At 36.9% G+C, this 20,759-nt stretch overlaps 2 protein-coding genes across 5 annotated transcripts in view; one reads left to right on the forward strand and one right to left on the reverse strand.

Moving 5' to 3' along the window:
• Positions 1 to 20,759, forward strand: part of LOC143355911 (rho guanine nucleotide exchange factor 10) — a 162,360-nt gene that overhangs the window by 56,229 nt on the left and 85,372 nt on the right. The window lies entirely within an intron of this gene.
• On the reverse strand, positions 1,978 to 20,409 carry LOC143355931 (uncharacterized). 3 transcript variants are annotated; one of them, XM_076791174.1, is made up of 5 exons: positions 19,956 to 20,409; positions 19,622 to 19,811; positions 7,845 to 7,947; positions 4,859 to 5,181; positions 1,978 to 2,877 (listed from the first exon to the last, which is right to left on the reverse strand). In XM_076791174.1, the coding sequence occupies exons 2-5, from the start codon at positions 19,699 to 19,701 to the stop codon at positions 2,499 to 2,501; spliced, it is 885 nt and encodes a 294-aa protein (XP_076647289.1). In that variant the 5' UTR covers positions 19,702 to 19,811; positions 19,956 to 20,409; the 3' UTR covers positions 1,978 to 2,498. The 3 variants fall into 3 exon arrangements, with proteins under 3 accessions (XP_076647289.1, XP_076647288.1, XP_076647286.1); XM_076791171.1 differs by adding an exon at positions 14,570 to 14,663 and having other exon boundaries at positions 1,982 to 2,877; positions 19,622 to 20,405; XM_076791173.1 differs by having other exon boundaries at positions 1,979 to 2,877; positions 19,622 to 20,409.

Below are 20,759 nucleotides of genomic sequence, written 5' to 3' on the forward strand. Positions count from 1 at the left end.
CCTAAACGAATAAAAATTATAATTTGGAAAGAATCGCTGTTTGTTGAATGAAAATAATTCATAAAAACAGCAACACAATCACAAAGAAGAATTATTCTCCTGCAAAAAGCGCTAACCTCGCGTTGGGTCCATCTGTCGGGGCGTCAGATGTTTGGTATGAACCTTCTTCTTGTTGTTTCACAGTGGGCCAAATGTCCGATCTACGTGGAAAAAAATTCTATACATCCGATGCGGCTACTGATGTGAACTTATATCGTGTTGTTGTAAATAGGAGATCACAATCTTTAAGATTACCGATTTTTTTATCGCGAACAATATTTCTGAAAAATGTTTGGAAAAAATATTTGAATTACATGTAATTTTTTAAAGATAAAGTAACATTAACTTACCACTCGATTGTTAATATAAAAGAATTGTTAAGAAAATTAAACTTACGGGCGCAATTTGAATATTCTGCGGCATTTAACGCAGTAGCGTCTTAGAACTATTTTAAAATTTGAGACAAATTTTGATTTTCTCTATTTTGTAATGTATTTTGTAAATAAGTTACAACAATTTGCCGAACTTTGTCGTAGTAGATTGTATTAGTCGTAATTTTTGCAGGTGAAGTACCATGTCGCATCGAGTTATAGTAGTTTCACGATTAACAAAAAAAAATTATTTCTCATAAAATGGCAACTAAATGCAAAAAATTTTCGAATTTATATCAAGCATAAGAATGTTATTATCGCCTAAAAATAGTTTCAATTAGTAACATTTGGTAACTTGGGTTTCGCACTCTACAAAACGTGACATAGCTTACAAGAAACAAATACTTTGAATGTCAAGATTTCCCGAAATACGAACAATAATCTGAACCACCAAAATGAAATAAATCTGCACCCACTTTCAACTGCTGAATTCATGTCATAATGAATATAAAAATCTTTTATAACAGCCAGATAATCACAACACACGTTCTGATACTTACCTGATACTTCGCAGCAAACATTCGAGAAACGTTAATGCTAATACCAGAAATCACTTTACGTCTCAGGGGCGTGTATAGTGAATAAAACATTCACGAATACTTACATTTTTTTACTTTTAAGTTCGGACTTTTTTCCTCTTAATTATACGATCTGACCCACTGTGTGTCGGTGGCAAATCCCGACGGAATGTTAGGCCCGCAGAGATGGTAAACGAATATGTACTCGTGGACAGATGTTGAGAAAAGAGCAGTCCTTCTAAGCTAGCCATATGGTTTCCGGGATCCCATTGAGATTTACGCGCGGGCCTACCCTAATCCCGGGATCGAACTTGAAGGACACTCGAGCACCACTTTGAGGAATGCCAGAGCCCTCTGCAGCGACCGCCAGAGGTTGCGAGTTTTCCTGGAATTTGAAGGTGAACTCGTCGAACTCTGTAATCGCTGCGAAAGCACCGAGAAATAATAGTACCAGTAATCGGTGTTCCAAGTAACATCCATCAGTATTATAACACCTTGATCTCAACGTGGAAATCTCATAAGCTGCGGCGATTTGAATGGCAGCCAGGGATCAAATTGACCCTCTGCCTCGTGTAATCTTGCACCGAAACATTCATTCTGAGATGGTAATTCAACAACTTAAATTAACTACAAATGTTATTGTAAAGGGTCGTCTCTCTCTTTCGATTTTTGGAAAATTTAATTTTGAAGAAAGAACCAAATTTCCAATTTTAAGAATTTGTTGTTCTTCAACAGCTTCTTTCACTGTTTTAGTCTTCTTCCTCTCTCTCTCTCTCTCTCTCTCTCTCTCTCTCTCTCTCTCTCTCAATTTTTGAGATACACATTTAGTTTTTAAGAAAAAAAAACAATTTTTCAATTTTAAGTGTTTTCTGTACTACAATTGAGAAATTCAATCTTGAAGAAAATACCAACTTCATAATTTTAAGAATTTGTTGTGTTTTAAATAAACATAAACATTTATACATGTTTAAACTTCTTTGATGCGTACAAGCTATCTGGAATGCATCAATTTTCTCCATTTTCAAATTTTAAAAACGTAGTCTCACATTTTTATACACTTTATATACACTTTATATAGACATTTGCGTGGACCGTAAAGTATGAATCTCCGTAATCTACTTATTAATACCACCAATTGCATTAAAACATCAATTATTATAATTTTATAAATGTCAGCACTCTGGATATTTTTATTCCTCTTCAGATATGTACAAGGCGCGAAGTTTTCTACATAACACTTTCTCTCGAAACAACAGACATTTATTAAAATATATTACAGAGAATCTTTCCATAAAATTGAAAACGTGTGAATATCAACCCTTATACACTATTTAGGCTTACACACGAATCTCGGATAATCACATGAACAGTATAATACTCTCAACTGGACGAGAGAGAAGCTGTCTTAGTATTAATGTTTTCGTATACTACTCGGTTAATAATTTTTGAGCTCCCGAAAAGGAGCGTGATTAGGGTGTGACGTTTGGTTGGACTGTAACGTTGAACGGTGTCATAACTTATTGGCGATAGTTTCGACGGCGTGCATCACACGGATCATGATGGATCTATTCTCCTCATCCCGTTGTTTAATGTACTCGAAGATCTGCTCGATACGGCGATCGGTCCGTGACTCGTGATCCTCCCGATACGGGACTTGCGTTCTCCTCGACTTTCTCGGCCTTTCCTCATCCTCGTTACGCGCCACGGGCACTCGGCCTTTGTCTCTGGTGGAATCGGCCAGGTCGTTTCCTCGTACCCTCGATAAGTCCTTGGAACAGTCCGCCTCCGACGTAACTTTCTTGATCGTGAGCTCCGTGGCACGAGGTAGCTGCGGGATCGATGGGCTGCTCGGCACGCGTTTCCTCCGACCTTGATTTTTGTCGATTTGTCTGAAAACAGAACACGTTCTTGTATCCGACGGTCCACACGGTAGCGAGCAAATCTCAATGCAATGGTCAAAGAAATTAATCAATTTGCTTCGGTGAGCTTCAAGGAACCTCCGTTCTAGAAACTGTTGTCTAAAAGCTACAGTGTTTACTCGATACACGTCCAAAACACGGGTCTAGACAGGGACATACAGTGGCTCACGAAAGTATTCGAACGCTTACGTCTACAAATTTTAATGAATAAAATAAGATGTACTAAACTAATCTGTATAGAACAATTTGGTATCTGTAGTAAGGGAGAAATCTCAAGATTATGTCAGTAAAATTTGAAAAGGATTCAACAGCGTAGGCAGAAGTTATGATATATTTATTAGAAACACGCGTAATAAGTGACTCACAAAAGTATTCGAACGCTGTAACACTATTAATATGTTTTCATCTTTCTTAGAAGGGAATGTACACATTACTACTAAATGGAAACATTGGTCGTTCAGTTGATGTTAAGGCATCCTTTCCGTAACAGCAACGTAGAACTGTGCACAGTAGTAGTTAAAATGAAGACTAAAAAGTCAGAAACACAAAAGTGTGAAAGAGAAATGATACTTCGATTGCATAAGGATAGAAAATCATATAACGAGATTGCAGGAATTGTGAACAGAAGTAAGTCTACAATACATTATATTATTAAAAAATCAAAAAATGATAGAACAATTGCGAACAACGCTCGATCAGGTCGATGAAAGAAATTAACTGAAAGAGAACAGAAAATTATCATTCGCGAAATAAAAAAGATTCTACTATATCCGCTCCTAAACTCACAAATATGGTAGCTGATATGTTTCATAAAGAAGTTCATCCCGAATTATGTCGACGAATCTTACGAAATAATGATTTTCATGGCAGAGTACCACGAAAGAAGCCGTATATTAATGCGGTAAATCGAAAAAAAGACTGGCTTTTGCAAAAGCATATCTCAATAAAGATAATTTTTTCTGAGATAAAGTCATCTTTTCGGATGAGTCTAAATTTAACATCTTTGCCTCAGATGGTCGAAATTATGTTTGGAGAAAATCAAATACGGAATTGGAAATTAAAAATTTACATCAAACAGTGAAACACGGAGGTGGATCGGTTATGGTGTGGGGGTGCATGGCAGCAAGTGGCACCTTAAATTTGGTATTCATTGATGGAATACTCGATAAATATAAGTATTTAAATATTTTAAGGAACAACCTTAAAGAAAGTGCCCGGAAATTAGAATTATTGGAAGACTTCCACTTCCAACAAGATAACGATCCCAAGCATACTGCAGGAATTGTGAAAGAATGGATCATACATAACACACCACATATGTTAATTACTCCACCGCAAAGTCCAGACATAAATCCAATTGAAAATTTATGAGCTGAAATCGGAACAAGATTAAGTAAATATCAAATAACTTCAAAGGGGGTATTGAAACAAAAAATCATAGAAGTATGGAATTCCATTGAGTGTACTTTTACAAAATCATTGGTTTATAGTATGAAACGTCGATTGAGACACATCGTTATACTGCTAAAGGTGGACCAACAAAATAGTAACATTAAATAATGTAATAATATATGTGGCGTTCGAATACTTTTATGAGTCACTTATTATGCGTGTTTCTAATAAATATATCATAACTTCTGCCTACGTTGTTGAATCCTTTTCAAATTTTACTGACATAATCTTGAGACTTCCCCCTTACTATAGATACCAAATTGTTCTATACAGATTAGTTTAGTACATCTTATTTTATTCATTAAAATTTGTAAACGTAAGCGTTCGAATACTTTCGTGATCCACTGTATATCGGCCACGAGATACTATTCTTTGATCCACGCCGAACATAGAAAAGGACAGCGAAGCTCTAGAGGCCTAAAATTTCTCGAAAGTTGAAAATGAATGATGCCACTTTCCGGCGTAACAGTAAATATTTTTAATGGTTCTGTATCCGAACCTGATGGTGTCGTATGAAGGTATTCTCTCGATTTGAACGGAACCATCGCCTCCGAACGTTTTCATCCTCGATTCAGGGTGGAAATCGGAAGTCCCTTTACGCTGGGTTTCCGAATCGGAAATTGTCGGTGGCGCGTCCATGGAGGAAGTGGGCTCTTCCGGTGTAACAGATACGCAAAGGAATTCGTGGGGATCGATGTACTCGTCGTGGTTCGGCGTTCCCCGATCGTGTCCTCCGCCTAGGAGCTCGTCGATCGCGCTGTAAAACGGCCATGAGACGTCATCCGCCTTGTTCCTGTCTCCGTGCACCGGGTTCCTCAGTTCCTTCAACAGATCGCTGTGGCAGATGCATAGTAACAGAACGAGCCAAGCGAGTCCTGCCCGATCCCTCTGTTCGTGTATTTACGCAAGCACGGTATTCGTTGCCGAGTCCGGCGAGTTCCTCGCGTGCCTCTCGATTCCGATTTTCTTTCGGCACGGGATCCACGTGGATCTTTCCGACACCGATACCTTACACTTTACACGACCGAGAACTCGTGCGCGAGTGCAATTTATTAACGCTGGGACTACCGAGCAATATTGAGGCCGTCGACGCGCCTAACTTCTTGCAAAAATTGGGGAGAAAGTTACCTAACACAGGACAGCATCTTGAGGAGCTACACACCACCATGTAAGTTTAAAATTAGAGGTAAAACTACAAATTTTTTCACTAATTGTTAATGAAATGGTAATATCTGTTTAGAAGGTATTTAGCAACGCTTTAATTGTACTTTTATACTTTTTTATTAGTTAAAATTGGAAAATGGCGGCGTTCAATAACAGCGATGGGCACGGTAGGAGCCCCTGAGCTGCTTACTTCCCCCACCAAAGTCTCATTCGCGCAGCTCGCATTTTCGCCGAGCTGCGATGCCCTCCTGCCTTCATGTCTCCCGACGTACTTATGGCGATGAACGAAGGAGACGTTGGTGGGTGAAGCGTTTTGCCTGTGGCAGGCATCCGTACCCTTCGCTGTTTTCAAATATTGTCTGTCATCATTAGACCGGGGATTTTTATGCAAAATAAAAATTATCCAAGTCGATCGTGAAAAACAAAGGTTAAATGAAAATGAATTTGTTTCTCTTTTAATAATTTTAATAGGTCGAAAACAATGTGACCAATCAATTTTACCAATGTCTTTACAGTTTTAGATTTGACCTCATAATTCTCATTATAAATGCATAAAATCCGCAATCTAATCATCATGTTTGGCGAGTCTATCTTGGATTATACACTATACACAGCTCAAGAGTTACTGGGACATAGAAATCAAAAAATTATTATATGAACTTAATCAAGAATAAGTACTTTTCAGTGTAATATACGATTTTTTAGTAATTCAAAAAAGTAAGAAAATGGTGTCTATTTAAAGAAATCAATCTATCTTTCCGTAAGAATAATCGAATTTAAATATTTATAAAAATTCCGTAACTTAAGATATAAAAGAAATCGTACGCTACGTTGAAAAGTATCTATTCTTGATTAAGATCACACCAACATTTTGTGCCTTCCGAAATATTATGATAGACAAGATTGTATAACGGCGTCATTTTGTAATTTTAAATAATGAAACAATATAAAATTGAAATCCAAGTGTTGCTAAATATCTCTTAAAAAGATATTTTATTTTATTTACCAATTACTGAAAGAATTTTTGTATTTTACCTATATTTTTAAACTTACATGGCGATGAACCTCGTTATCAACGAATTGAACAATCTTTTTCAAATTTTACACACATTTAAAATGGAGACTCTGTTGTGTCGTGAACTAATATTATGTCAATATCGACGACAGTTTTTTTCTTATTGCCTGAAAAAATGTTGTTCTGCATCATCTTAGTTCACAGGGTAAAGAGATCTTTGTTTTATAAGCGTTGTAAAATTTGAAGAACATTGGCGAAGTCATTCTCGAGTATTATGAAAACCATGAAAAGTGATATGCTGCGGGAATCGTGTAATAATTTAAATAATAATAAAGATAATTGTATAACAATTACTTATTATTGAAATATAGCCAAACATGCATACGAAATTTGAAAACACTTGAACTATAATACCCTATAAGTATTTCTTATCTTAGAAATTGTCTAAAATTGTTGGCTCTAAATACCTGCGATTATAGCAAATACTCGATTGTTTCATAATTTTTGACAGTCCATGGCTAAGGATTCTTTGACCTCTTGTTTTACAACTTTATGCTAAGGTTTCGGGTCACAATTCAAGGATCTATTTTGACCCAGAGTATCAAAATAGTTATATTATAAAAAATTAATAATTAATTCTTCGTTTAATTCTTTGTTATTAATTATCGTGCGAAATACATGACGTGTCTCCGAGACGTTATTTGAAGGTAAAAGGTTAATAAATCTTTTAGTGCACGGATTTCTTCTGTGGGGTCCATGAATTGAATTTTACTGTTTTAATTTTGTTGAAATTATCACGGAATTCCTCGATGAATTATTGCTTTACTAGAACTAGTTTTACGTAGTATAGCAACAATAGTATTATGTAAAGCTACGTCCATACTGAGACAACATCGTAAAATTTTATTTAAAAGGTAAAAGAAGAAGACAACAAAGGGCGATAAAAAATTGCTCGATGTTGGTTCAGTGTGGACATAGCTTAAGAAAAGCTCCGAGTTTTACGAAGAAATTTCAACGAATAAATTGTTACTTTTGACCCGTGCATTGAAGGGTTAATAACGCTTCGGAGACCAGCCAGGAATAATCTAATTTTCCATGAAGTATTTGTGGATGATCATAATTTTCGTTCCAACAAGAGTCTTTCGACTCCTCACGGGACTTATCTACGCACGGACGAGGGAGTACGTTTATTATCCTTCGCGCAGGAAAGGAAACGCAAACTGGAAACGGTAAAACAAACTAACGCTCGGGCAGATAATCGAGCAATCGCGGGGGTAATAAAAGAGGCATCTGGGGCTCGTCTCACTTTGTACTGCTGCAACAGGTTCGACCATTTCTTCTTCAACACCGTGTAGTGCACGTTAGCCATTATGGTGGGAAATTCTTGTCGCATCTCCCTCAAGATGTACCTAAGGAAAGAAAAAAAAACACGACGAATATCGCAGAATAAATTGCACTTGAACTCCCAAAATCATAAATCTTTGATCAAACTACAATACGTAGGTAAATGTGAATAAACGAAAATAAAAAATCGATAAATAAAAACAAATCGGCCTTAATAACCATGTGCGATAACTTTCTTCGGAGAATGTTATGTCTCCTATTGTTTTTCTTTACCCCGACTTTAATATCAGAATATTATTATTTCGGTTAAATAGTATTTACAGGTTCAATCAATTCTTCCGGGAAGCAGGAAAATATCGATTGTATATCGACTGGTACAACAGTCGCCCATCGTACATTTCGTATTTGTTGATATGGCTTAAATGTTATTAATAGACTGCGGATCTGAATGCAAAATAAAAGGTGCATCAATTGCAAGATACATGAGCTGAATAGAAATGTATATCATTCATTAATAAATTTAATAAATTGAGGCTCTCAAAGTCTTTTTTAATCTTTCTAACGGTTTAAAAATACAGCCAGATTAAAACTGTACACAGTGATTTATGTCCAAAACACAGGTCTAGCCAAGGACATATATCGGCCAGGAGATACTATTCTTTGATCCACGCCGCACGTAGAAAAGGACGCGATAGGGGATAGTTCTTGGGGTTTTATCGACTAGGCATTTGGGACATTTGTATATAGAGTAAACACTCTGTATGTAACTAAAAAAGGAGCAACATTTAACTCACTACGAACAACGTTTAACAACTAAATATATTAACTAAATATTTTGAAGATGTCTACACAACACCGAAAAAGTGTATACATATTGCTAAAGATTAGTATTTAAACTTTCAACTTTTTGTTTTGTAATTAAGATCTTTTCCACAACTGTACTACTGTTTCGTCGACTTCTACTTAACGACTGTTAGCATTCTCCTCTCAGATTTTTGAAAAATACATTTTATGCTGATAATGTTTTGAACATGTCTCCTTAAAAATAATCTACTACATCTTACGCGAGATCTAAAACGTTCACGTTGTTTTATTAACATAAAAGTCTGTAGTGAGTTAGCTACATTTTTGTTAATCGCTATAGACTCGAGTATATAGTTCACTGATCAACGGAAAAAAATGCTCATAACACACTCCTTCCTTTGAAGTAAAAGTTGAAAAGGGCTGATGCGTATCGTTACCCTTTGAACTCGGAGACGTTTAGCTAAATTGAAAAGCGAGAAAGCACCGGAAAGCATAAAAGAGCGTTCGAGTTAATACGTCGAAATCGCTTTGTTGCACGATCACTACGAAATCGTTCGCGTGTTTGCGCATTACAGTGTTCCAAGAAATGAACACTGAGGACACTGTTCGCCGGGCAGAATTAAATCGGCTCATTGTGTTGCTCTTATCTCGCCGAGTACGAGTTTCGTGCGATAACGAATCTACCGAAAACGAATACGGTCGATGAATAACGATGGCCGATGCAATTCTCCCGAGCATTTCCGTTTCCGTTCCTGTAATTTTAATTCGTCGTGTAGAATTATTGCAGGAGTCGATATAACAGGCGAACGGTATAGTAGAGTACATAGATCGCGTTGGTCGTGACGGAATTATTACCGGCGATTTTCTCGAGTTTGTGAAACCTAAGCGAACGTGAAGTATTTTTCGACACAGATTCACCTTGACTCGAGTAACTATAAGCTTTAAATTCGTGAGAATGTTCGTTTCTGCTCGTTCGACTATTAAGTTTCGCTACTCGAAGATAATATCGGTGAGACAATACTAGTCCAATTACGAAACTTTGTTTATTTTTAATCATTATATTATGAAACTTTCATCAGTATGTTCGTGACATTTTTCTGGGTAAAATGAGACTAAACGTGACATAATTCGTAGTATAATAATTGCTTGTTTAATTGACCATTCGGTAGAACCTCGATTATCCGAACCGACGCTACCTGAAATCTCCATTACATACGGCACTCATAACTAATGTTGTTTTTTTATACGTATAGAACATGTTAGAAAATCATATACATACATATACAGGGTGCCCAAAAAATGTTGTACTTCATTGAAAGGGGACGTTATTGAGATTATTTGAAGGAGCTTTTTCCTTTACGAGAATGCTCTCCGCGGCTTTGTTTAGGAGAACCTGCATCCCTCTGCTATAACCATACTCTGATTGGTCCGTGTTTTTCGCTAATAACTCCTTAACCCCTTAGCTTACAATGACGCCTCAGAGGCGTCGTAAGTCTATCGGGCCAAACATGAATAAGACGTCTCAGAGGCGTCGTAAGTCTATCGGGTCAAACATGAATATTACTAAATTTTTGTATTAAAATAAAAATGTTATTATTAATGTATTATTCAATTTGCAACAATAAATCTTTTTTTTTTGTTTAATAATCAACTAATCATAGGAAGTTTGCGATTTGTACAGTTTCGAACGCACAGTCAAGCTGTGTATGTCCCTGCGCGCGACCGACCTTGGTGTCGCTTTTGGCCGACACAGTTGGAAATTAAATCGTAAGGCAAAAAAGAAAGAAAATAGAAAGATTATTACCATCCAATCATTTCAACGAAAAAATGACTTCATTAGTTTTTGTTACAAAAATCTATTTTTTACAAAATCCTGAGGTCGTAGACAAATTTTGAGACCAGATTTGAAATCAGCGTGAAAAAATCTATGGGAAATGATGTATAGCATGTTAAAAAAAATTTTTTCCGCGCGTGGTATTGGAAAAACTAAAATTTTCTTGAATTTGTGCGCGTTTAACGAATTTTCTCGAGGTTAAAAAACGGTCGTACCACAATCTCTCTATTTTTCCCATATTCTACAAAGTTGCAGCTTTCATTTAAAAAAAATTTCATCGCTCTACCTCATTCCTATCGAAAGTTCCTTGATTTTGAATCCGATTTTGTCCAAATTGCCCACTGTGCGCCGGTGCTAAAATATATGCGCCCCGTCACGCATGTGCGTTCATTGCAATTAAACTGCAAATTTGCATCGACAATCGCAGTCTAATTATAACTAGACTACGGATCTTTATGGAAAATAAAAATTTTGTCTGCATCTGTTGCAAGAAACAGACGATACTTATAAATTTCTTCCTTTCTTTTTAAATTTTACTTTCTTTCTTTTAATCTTCCAACTGTTTCGAATTGCAGCTACTCATTTTTTGTCATAAATCCATAAAATTCGCAACCTAATAACTCCAATATTATAATTCTTGTTTGAAAAGAAACAAGATGTCCATGAAGATCAGTGATGGGCACGTATGCCTGCCGCAGGCAAAACGCTTCTCCCACGAACGTCTCTTTCGTGCCACGCGCACTTTCGCTGCGCAGCGGTGCCTCGTGCCTCCGTCTCTGCCCTCGTACGTCCCGTCATATTCGTGGCTTCTGCTGTCTATCCACATCCACGAGGCACCGCTGCGCAGCGAAGATGCGCGCTGCACGAGAGAGACGTTGATGGGGAAAGCAGGCAGCTTAGGGGCCCCTACATAGTGTTCCTTCTCGAGAATTTCTCGAGAAATTTTATAATTGATTATTTCTCATTTCTCGAGAAATTTACATCTAGGAAAATTCTTATGAATCTCATTTATTTTATAACATATAAATTCTTAAATTCTCTTAAATTCTTATTTAAAACTTTAGAAAAACTGAATACTGAATTGTGTAATGAGTTTCTTGTTGTTACTAAAGAAGAAATATCTAAAAGAAGAGACACGATTGTTGTATCCCTTATAAAATATCTGCATAATCCAGAATCTCTGCAAAAAGATTCAGAAGATATATTTTTTTATTTAACATCCAAGGCAGATATGTATAAAATGGCAAAACAAATTCTAAGCAGACTTTTTGGAAAATATGACAATGATTCTTATGAAAATAGTGAAAAACTTTCAGATTCTAAGAATGAGGAACTATCACTGGCAAAACAGTTAGAATTAGAAATTGCAGATAGCCTTCAAGAATTTAGTGTCAAGAGTTTAGTGGCAGAGGAAAATAAATTCCGGACTCTGACAAAGGAATTCCAAATTTTTGAGTCCACTGAAAAAAAGACACCCAATCTTCAGCAACTTTTGTATGTTCTGTATACGATAAAGCCAATATCCACACAAAATGAAAGAAATTTTTCTACGGCAACAGATTTTGTTACAAAAAAAGAAGTAGATTGTTTGATTCTACATTAGACGCAACATGCTTCTTAAGAAGTCATTTCAAAATAAAAGCGTAATGTTTCACTTTATAAAAGTTTGGTAAAAGTTTCCCAATATAAGAGGGTCATTCAATAAGTAAAGAGACAAATGGCTATAGCTCAAAAACGGTTTATTTCAATCTTTCAAAATTAAGGCTATTTTTCAACATAATCACCCCCCACAGTTATGCACTTGTCCCATCTTTCTTGCAACTTCCTAATTCCCTTGGCGAAGAATTCTTTCGATTTACCCCGAAGCCACTTTTGCACTGCTTCCGTAACTTCTTCCACTGGACGTCCACATCAGGGTTCATCACCTACACTTGTTCGGCCACTTTTAAATCGATCAACCCACTTGTAAAAATTCGCACGGTTCATACAACTTTTACCGTACTGTATCAACATTCTAGAAAAAATTTCACTTGGTTTTACACCTTCTGCGACTAAAAATCTAATGACTGAGCGCTGCTCTTCTAAGGTGCAATCTTCTAGTGGACTTGCCATGGTGAATTGAAAATTTTGAGGTTATGTTGACATAAAATGATGAAACAGCTGATCAGAGCATATCCCAAGGTTGCCAACTAACACCCCTGAAAAGATTGTACACATTCATTGAATAGTTTTAAAATTATAGAATTTGTCTCTTTACTTATTGAATGACCCTCGTATATCTCGAGAATTATCGAGAAATATAGTCTTATTTCTCATTTCTCGAGAAATTAAAAATGTTGAGAAATCAGGAACACTACCCCTACCGTGCCCACCACTGATGTAGATCTTGTATTTTGCACCGAGTACAGACAATTCTTATTTTGCATAAAATACGCAATCTATTAATATTACTTCGACTCATATTAAATATCTGAATGAAAAGAATTTTTTGTATGCTTGAAATTCGTGAAATAATATTCGAAGTATTTGCTTATCGAATTTAAAGCGAAACGATTGGACGACCGACGTGAGCCAAACGCCATTTTTCTTACAATTTTCATGTGGCCTGTTAATAATAGCAATCCACGGTTCTCGCGTCTCGATATCGCGATGTTACACGCTATTTTAGTCGTCGCGGATCCACTGGCAATAGTCTCCTTTTCGATTCCACGCGTCGTTGCAACTCACCTGAGGCGGTCATTCGGCTTTCTTGCGGTTATTAAATCCCAATAAGGAAGTAAAACGTGACGGAACATGAAACAAATCTGCGATTGCATTTAAAAGACATAAAAACGATCGATCAGAGATATATAAATATCAGAATGCCGTAGAGGAACCTTTTTCTGCCGTTTTTATACCGAACTCGGTGCCAATGAGGTCACAACTTCCATCAATTCTGGAATAATGTGTTCTCTGTTTCATATAAGTGGGCTATTAGCGAGTTGATACCGTAGTTATACGTATACAAAAATGGGTACTCTCTTGCCCGACTGAATAAATCTGACACCAGTAGCCACTCCGTAACTGTCGTATCGTCTGACCTACCGTGCGACAATTCTGGTCATCGTCGCCAGATCAAGACTTATTTCCCCACTCTAATTTCCCCTTCTACCGCAGTATTTTCCCACGCTTCCGTCATGGCCCAGTCACGTGATGCGTTCCGTCTATGTAGTGCCTGTGTCGCAATGTCACGTGACTAATCAGGTACTGGTTGAGAGAGGGTAACTTTTTCCCCTCAATTCGTGCTCCCTCCCCTCGTCTGACGGCTACGGTTCTAGTAGAGGTGCTACATTCTCTGTAGTGTGTTGAACGTAGAGAAGGATAGCGATTGAAAAAGAAAGATGGGCTGATGTTCGACACTTCGACTCTTCGCTTCTCTTTCTTTTCCGTCCGCCGTCCTCTTTCATGCGTGACAAGATAATCGTAATTATATCGTGTTTGGTGTCGTTTTTGTTAGAAAAATAAGGCGAATGCGATGGTACAAGTTTCATAAAAAAAAATTAGACAAATTGGGAATCAAATTTTGATGATAAAAGTTTGAAATTTTATCGGATTCCTGTGTTTTGCAATTGACACAGAACATTTATATTTTGCATACAAATCTATAGTCTACTGATAATTAAGTAATGATGTACGTTAATTTTTTATGTAAGTAGTAATATTTTAACGTTAATTTTCAGAGTACATCTGTGTCTATTGGTGAAAGTGTATTTTAGTATTTTCTGATTCGCATGTAGGCAAAAAGTAAGTGACATAATCGCGATGTTATTGACTGGGAATCGACCGGCGCGGCGGGGCGATTCGTTTCATGTACTCCTCGCAGCAGTCGCCGCCATAAAAAGACGATAATGCGAGCATAAATCTCAACGAAATCAATCTTCGTCCGAGAAACAGTGTTTTCCCTTCGAGAATACTTGAGATTCCTTTTCGAGGTCGCTTCGAGTCTCGAGTTACCAGCCCATAAAAATCGCAGGTAACGCGCAGGTTTTCGATGTACAATATGTACTTACTTCCAACCTGCCTGGGCGGAATATTTGCGGCCGGTGAAGATCTCTCCATTTTCCTTTCTGAGCTGAATGAACCGACAGGTGAGATTCTCGGTCCCTGCGAACATCGGTGAAGAAAGAAAAAGAAAAAGAAAATGTGTGGGAGGGGGGAGGGGGGCTGCGTGACTGGGGATTATTATCACGTGTACCAGCGATTACGATTCCTCTATTAGACGGTTATTACACCGCCGACGGAATGTCGCCGTCGCCACGGGGGAGCGACGGAGAAACGGTCGACGTCGGTGAGAGAAGATAGCGGGAGGAATAACAATTCGAACGCATGCAATTTAATACCGCGGGAACACGTGGACCGGAGGGACACTACGCGCATTCCACTCTGCGTTTCTTTGAACTGCTCGTGTGCATCGGTGCGAGTGCAGTACCGAACGAAACGGTAGCACCATTGTCCGTAACCCTTAATTTAACCACTACAATGTCCGACAAATTTTTTCTTGTCCTTCGGACTCGCAACTTGGAGCAAACGCACAGTTTCTCGGTTGCTTATGACAAACGGCAGAAAATTAATAACCTCCAAAACAATCCGTTTTCGACCTCATACAATGTTTACTCGATATATGTCCAAAACACGGGTCTAGCCAAGGACATATATCGGCCAGAAGATCCAAATTCTTAGATCCACGCCGAACGTAGAAACCGACAGCGGAGCTCTCGAGCCCACCGAAGTCTTTCGAGCTTTCTGGACCCCTCACGGGGTATACCCCGCGGCAGAGGGGATAATTGTGGGACTTTTGTCGGCTAGGCATTTGGGAGATATACAGGGTGGCCCACATAACCCTTAACAGCTCAATATCTCGAAAACTATGCCATCGATTTTAAAGTTCTTGATCTTAAATTGCATGGATCTGATGGGCCTTTCTAATTACATAAGCGTGAAGTGGCGCCCCCCTTTCCTTTTAAAGGAAGCCGGGGTACTTTTATAATTTTAAATGGAACACCCTATAAAACGTTACATATTTCGACTCTACAGGAAAAAACAAGTAAATTTTGTCTGAAACATTTTTTTGTCAGATACTTCCATGATGAGATATAACAGTTTGAAGTTTCGAGTTGTAGGTACGTTATATCTCATCCTGGAAGTATCTGACAAAAAAATGTTTCAGACAAAATTTACTTGTTTTTTCCTGTAAAATCGAAATATGTAACGTTTTATAGGGGGTTCCATTTAAAATTATAAAGATACCCCGGCCCCCTTTAAAGGGAAAGGGGGGCGCCACTTCACGCTTATGTAATTAGAAAGGCCCTTCAGATCCATGCAATTTAAGATCAAGAACTTTAAAATCGATGGCATAGTTTTCGAGTTATTGAGCTGTTAAGGATTATGTGGGCCACCCTGTATAGAGTAGACACTGTACTCCCGGATACGAAGTTACATCGATTAATGAGCAAAAATACAATGCAGCTAAAAAATTGAAGCGATCTCTATTTTTTTTTCTTGTATTAAATAAGAACCCTTTTTCTAATTTTTTTGTTGTAATTTATTATCGTACAATTACCGATCAGCTTTTGTTTGAAAAAATTTTGTATGAGGTTATCGGAAATGCGTGAAATGCGGCACGCGATGTACTCGGCTGTCGTTGCGTACGCCTCGGAAGTGAACGCGTTTCGGATTTTTTCTTCAATTCGGGCAAAATTGGGCAAGCAAAACCAATTGCTATTTAAAATTTAATGTATTCAAAAGTAGTGTGCAAAGAATCAGAGGGGTACTTTTTGGTACTTCTTTGTAGAAATCTAATCAAAGTTAATAAACATTTAACATGAAAAATTCGGACAAAATTGTTACTACTTTAAATAAATGTTGGTGGGGTTTGAAAGGTCTTGTAATACCAAACGTAACTTGTAAAAATCAAATTAATTGAATAAACATTCAGCAAATAAGACGTGTTTCAAAAAATGTATTAAGTATTGTATTAGATTTTCAGCGTATATTCATAGATTCAGTAAATGTTGTTTTGTGCAATACATTACGAACTACAATGTTTTACTAATGTTTTACGACACAAATTTTTTTAGATTTCATACTTCGAAAATTGGAGTTTTTGACATTATTTTGAACACTGTGAAACGCTCTGTTACAGTAGTGAACAAAAGAATTCACACTTTGAATCAACAAATTACGTTGCATTTATAACGTTATATTTGAAAAAGATACATCTGGCAACACAGAAAGAGATAAATCGTTTTACAGTACCTACCTAAAAAAAGTAAGTGGGCGAATTTTCGATAAAATAGGTGAAAAACTGGGGACACATTTTTCGTCGAAAATACTACAAATTAAATTGTCTGCAAAAGCATCAAACAATTTTTTCTGAATGAATCTACTACAGACTTGAAGATTGTATCTCTCCCTTTACAACAACTGCTTAGAACTTATCTACGATTTTGTTTTAACTGTTTTATGGAACAAAAATGAGGAATAAGCTTTATCGTGTCAGTGTAAGGCTTTCACGATGTGTCTTACATTATTATTGCAAAATACGGCAATACACCTTTCATTCAAAGCTTAATAATTCCACTAGAAAAAATCGTAGATCAAGTTTTAAGCATTCGTTGTAAAGCAGAAGCTACAATTTTTAAATTGACGGCGGTTAAAGAAATTATATCGTATTTGATATCATTTTCACTAGAAAAATGATACGAATATGTTGGCGAAATTCCCATGAAAAAATAATGAAAAATAAAGAAGTTTTGTTATTGGATTAGTAGTGGTTTCACACCGATATACCCGACCCGTATTATGTTACAATCCCCGGCGACCGAGGTCGCTCGAACCTCTTGGCCCCTCACGGAGTATACCCCGCTGCAGTGAGGATAGTTCTAGGACTTTTATCGGCTAGGCATTTAGGACATATATAGAGTTAACACTGTATCAAACTCATATTATTGTACAAGACTGGAATCAACTATATGATGAAATAAAAATATATATATATTTGTATGTCAAAAACATCTATGTTTTTATAATCTTCGAAAAGATTACCTGGAAAAAGTATTCTTCCTGAATATTGGTCTTCTGATACCATTTATGTTACTTAAACAAAATTTTTAGCTATCATAATTCAAAGAGATATTCAGGTGAACCACCCAGTATACAAAACTTAAACGCTTAATGATATAACTTTCGCTGAAAGCTTGTTTACTAGCTAATAAAGTTCTAGAAACATCAAAATTTGTTAGTTGCCGAAGTTTCTTTATCGGGAATACGCCGACTGTGTAACACGTTAACGAAGATTAACGTAACATTGTTTAATTATCTCGGTTTTTAAACTGTACAAATCCAGGATTTAATTGTAACAATCTCGTTGTGCTCTAACTTCTCAATAAATCTTGTAAAATAACGCGAAACTTGTGTACATTCAAGTATTGGAATATTTTCAATTCAAGGTGAAGTACATAATTACTGGAAAATAAAAGATAATTAAATACTAGAACTAAAAAAATGATTATTACTTCCTTCTTTTTTTTTTTATTAATTTTAATGAAACGAAAGTTTTTAAAAATCAAGTTTGGCAATGATTTGCTACTCCAAAAATAGATTTTTGTGCAGTTTTACAACATATCTCGATCATAATAACTCGGTATTCGAACACTGATGGAATGCCTAGATTTCTACAATACGACCCGCAAGAGAAAGTCGCAGGACGTAACGAGCAGATGTCTCCACATGGACTTTCGTTCGAACCACTAACATGCTGTGCAATTTAATAACAGTCGGAGACGAAAAATTCTACTACATAACTTGCACATTCTACGTGTGCAAACGTGTATTATCATTAAACATTAATTACAATGACATTTAAGATATTATATAGCATTAATTGGAACTAAAATTGTAACGAACTAAATTATAGTAATCGAATCCAAATGGAAGCAAAAGTTACTCGCGTTTCTAGTGAATGTTATAATAGTTAGTTTTCACGATAGACACGCTATTCAACGATAGCTTTTAAAACTGCACAGCATCGTAAACTATGGTCGCTAATGACAGCCTCCGGTTAATTCGATGTGTAAATATATGTTTACACGTACACATGTAGATCATTGTACATAATTTGATAGCGCCACCTCTGCTCGAGTTCAAGAAAATGATAAAAGTGTTGTAAAAATCGAATTGCGCGGACTATACCAAATATTTTCAACTATAAAAATTCTGTTCATTAGGTTTAGGGTACAAACATTAAAAACCTTTTAGAATTTTAATATTTTGGAGCCATTGATAATTCGATAAGGATTCATAAAAGCATAATGCGTTTCCTAAGTAAAAGATTTAAAATAAAAAAAGTAAACCATTCATAGTTCTCAATAAAAGTAATGGGTCATATGCACCGAAAGCAACTAAAATCTTTTGCTAGTGATTTTTTAAAAAAATTTTACCTTTAAGTATTTGCTAGTTCTAATAGACAACATTATTAAAATTATTTTTATAACATTATCAAAATTATTAAAATATTTGTATGTATACGACTAAATGATTGAATAGTTAGAAGAATCTAATGCAATACAAAGTTCACACGGTTCGAACTTGCTTCTATTCGAGATATAGCGTGGACCGTAAGTTCTCGTTCGAACCAGTTCTTGCTACTCGGTGTTCGATGGTTTGGGCTTCGTTTACGGTCCTGGATCACGGGACGGGGAAAGTTGCGCGAGGAAGATAACAAAGTTCAAGCCGGCAGAAAGCAAGCATTACAGCAACTATGACGCAAGGGGACACGGTTGCGACTCACACTTGCGTATCACGGGTGGATCTACGTAGCGAAATGGGTATCCGTGCCTGACGTATGCACGGTACGCGGGACGATTAAAATGGAAACGAACGGGCCACGTCGGAGATATTTGCGCGTGAAACAGGGTTCGCAGTCACTGATCGAAACCATCGACTGTTGAGCTCCGGCGGAAAACTGGCCGTCGAAAGGGCCAAAACAGAAAAATCCGTGGGTCGTACACGTGTCCCCGTACGAAGGCACCGAAAGCGTTTCTTTTGCACAAGCCAGAACTCACATCGAAACTTGGTCTGCTGTGAAGTCTGCGTCATGCTGACCATTATCGGGGACACAGACACTCGTGTGAAAACTTCTCATAGTCGAGATTCTGATGCGTACTAAAATATAGACCTGGTTTCAGTCTTCAGCGAGGAGCTAGAGGGGAGTATACGTGGAACGACAGTCGGCAGCTACCGCCGTGGTGGAAGCTGCAAACATAGATCTCTGGTGGGGACGCGACACTTAGGCGGTGTGTATACGCGAGCAGTTTGCTCACGAAATAGGCGCATAACTAGCCGCTCTTTAGCTGCGTCACAAAGTAGTCTCGCATCAGTGAAACTCTGTCTGAATACCTGATACCCTTGTTTTCAAACTGGGCAACCTCTGAACATTACTGTCATACGATATTATCTCTTCTTCGATGAAGATAGCGTCTCCATCATTTCCTATAAATACCTTGATAGAATGGAAGGGGGGATTGTGCGCGAAAACGTGCCAAAGCGCGGCAATATTTGAAAAATTATACTCTTGAAAACTGTATTTAACCGTTTGCGGTTCTACATATTCCAGAACTTGCTAGCAAATGATATACATAGTCCAATTATATTTCCATAAGTATATTATTCTCTTAACCTGCTTAGAACAGATAAGAAACATTACAATTTTATTTACGTAGTTTGAAATTGTAACATTGTTAATGAATGTAATGGAAATCAATAAAATAAGGAACTATTGGTGCAAGAGTCAATGTCGAGTCTGGTTCGACATACGACCGCAAAGGATTAACAAGTATATGCATTTCATAAGCCTTATTTTACTTAGTAAATTATTTTTATCGTATTACGCGTATCACCATTAAATATTACTGTATTATAATTCAATACCATTCCTGCATTACTATATTTGTCTTCGTGTCTAATAAATAGATAAACATTCGAGTGTGATATGAGTAGATACACTGGATTTTATATGTACAAAATAAAAAAAGTCGTATATAACGACAATGTGCTAAATCAGACATTTTATCCGAATTATGGAGCCAAAATAGCTTTGAGTGCAAAGAGTTAAGTGTTATTTACAAGAATTTTTATATTTAATTTCTAATTACGTACATATATTAAGTTTATGGTATACAATTTCCATGCGCCTGCGCTTTC

This window comes from Halictus rubicundus, chromosome 7 (assembly GCF_050948215.1).
Source record: "Halictus rubicundus isolate RS-2024b chromosome 7, iyHalRubi1_principal, whole genome shotgun sequence".
In the NCBI taxonomy this organism is placed as follows: domain Eukaryota; kingdom Metazoa; phylum Arthropoda; class Insecta; order Hymenoptera; family Halictidae; genus Halictus; species Halictus rubicundus.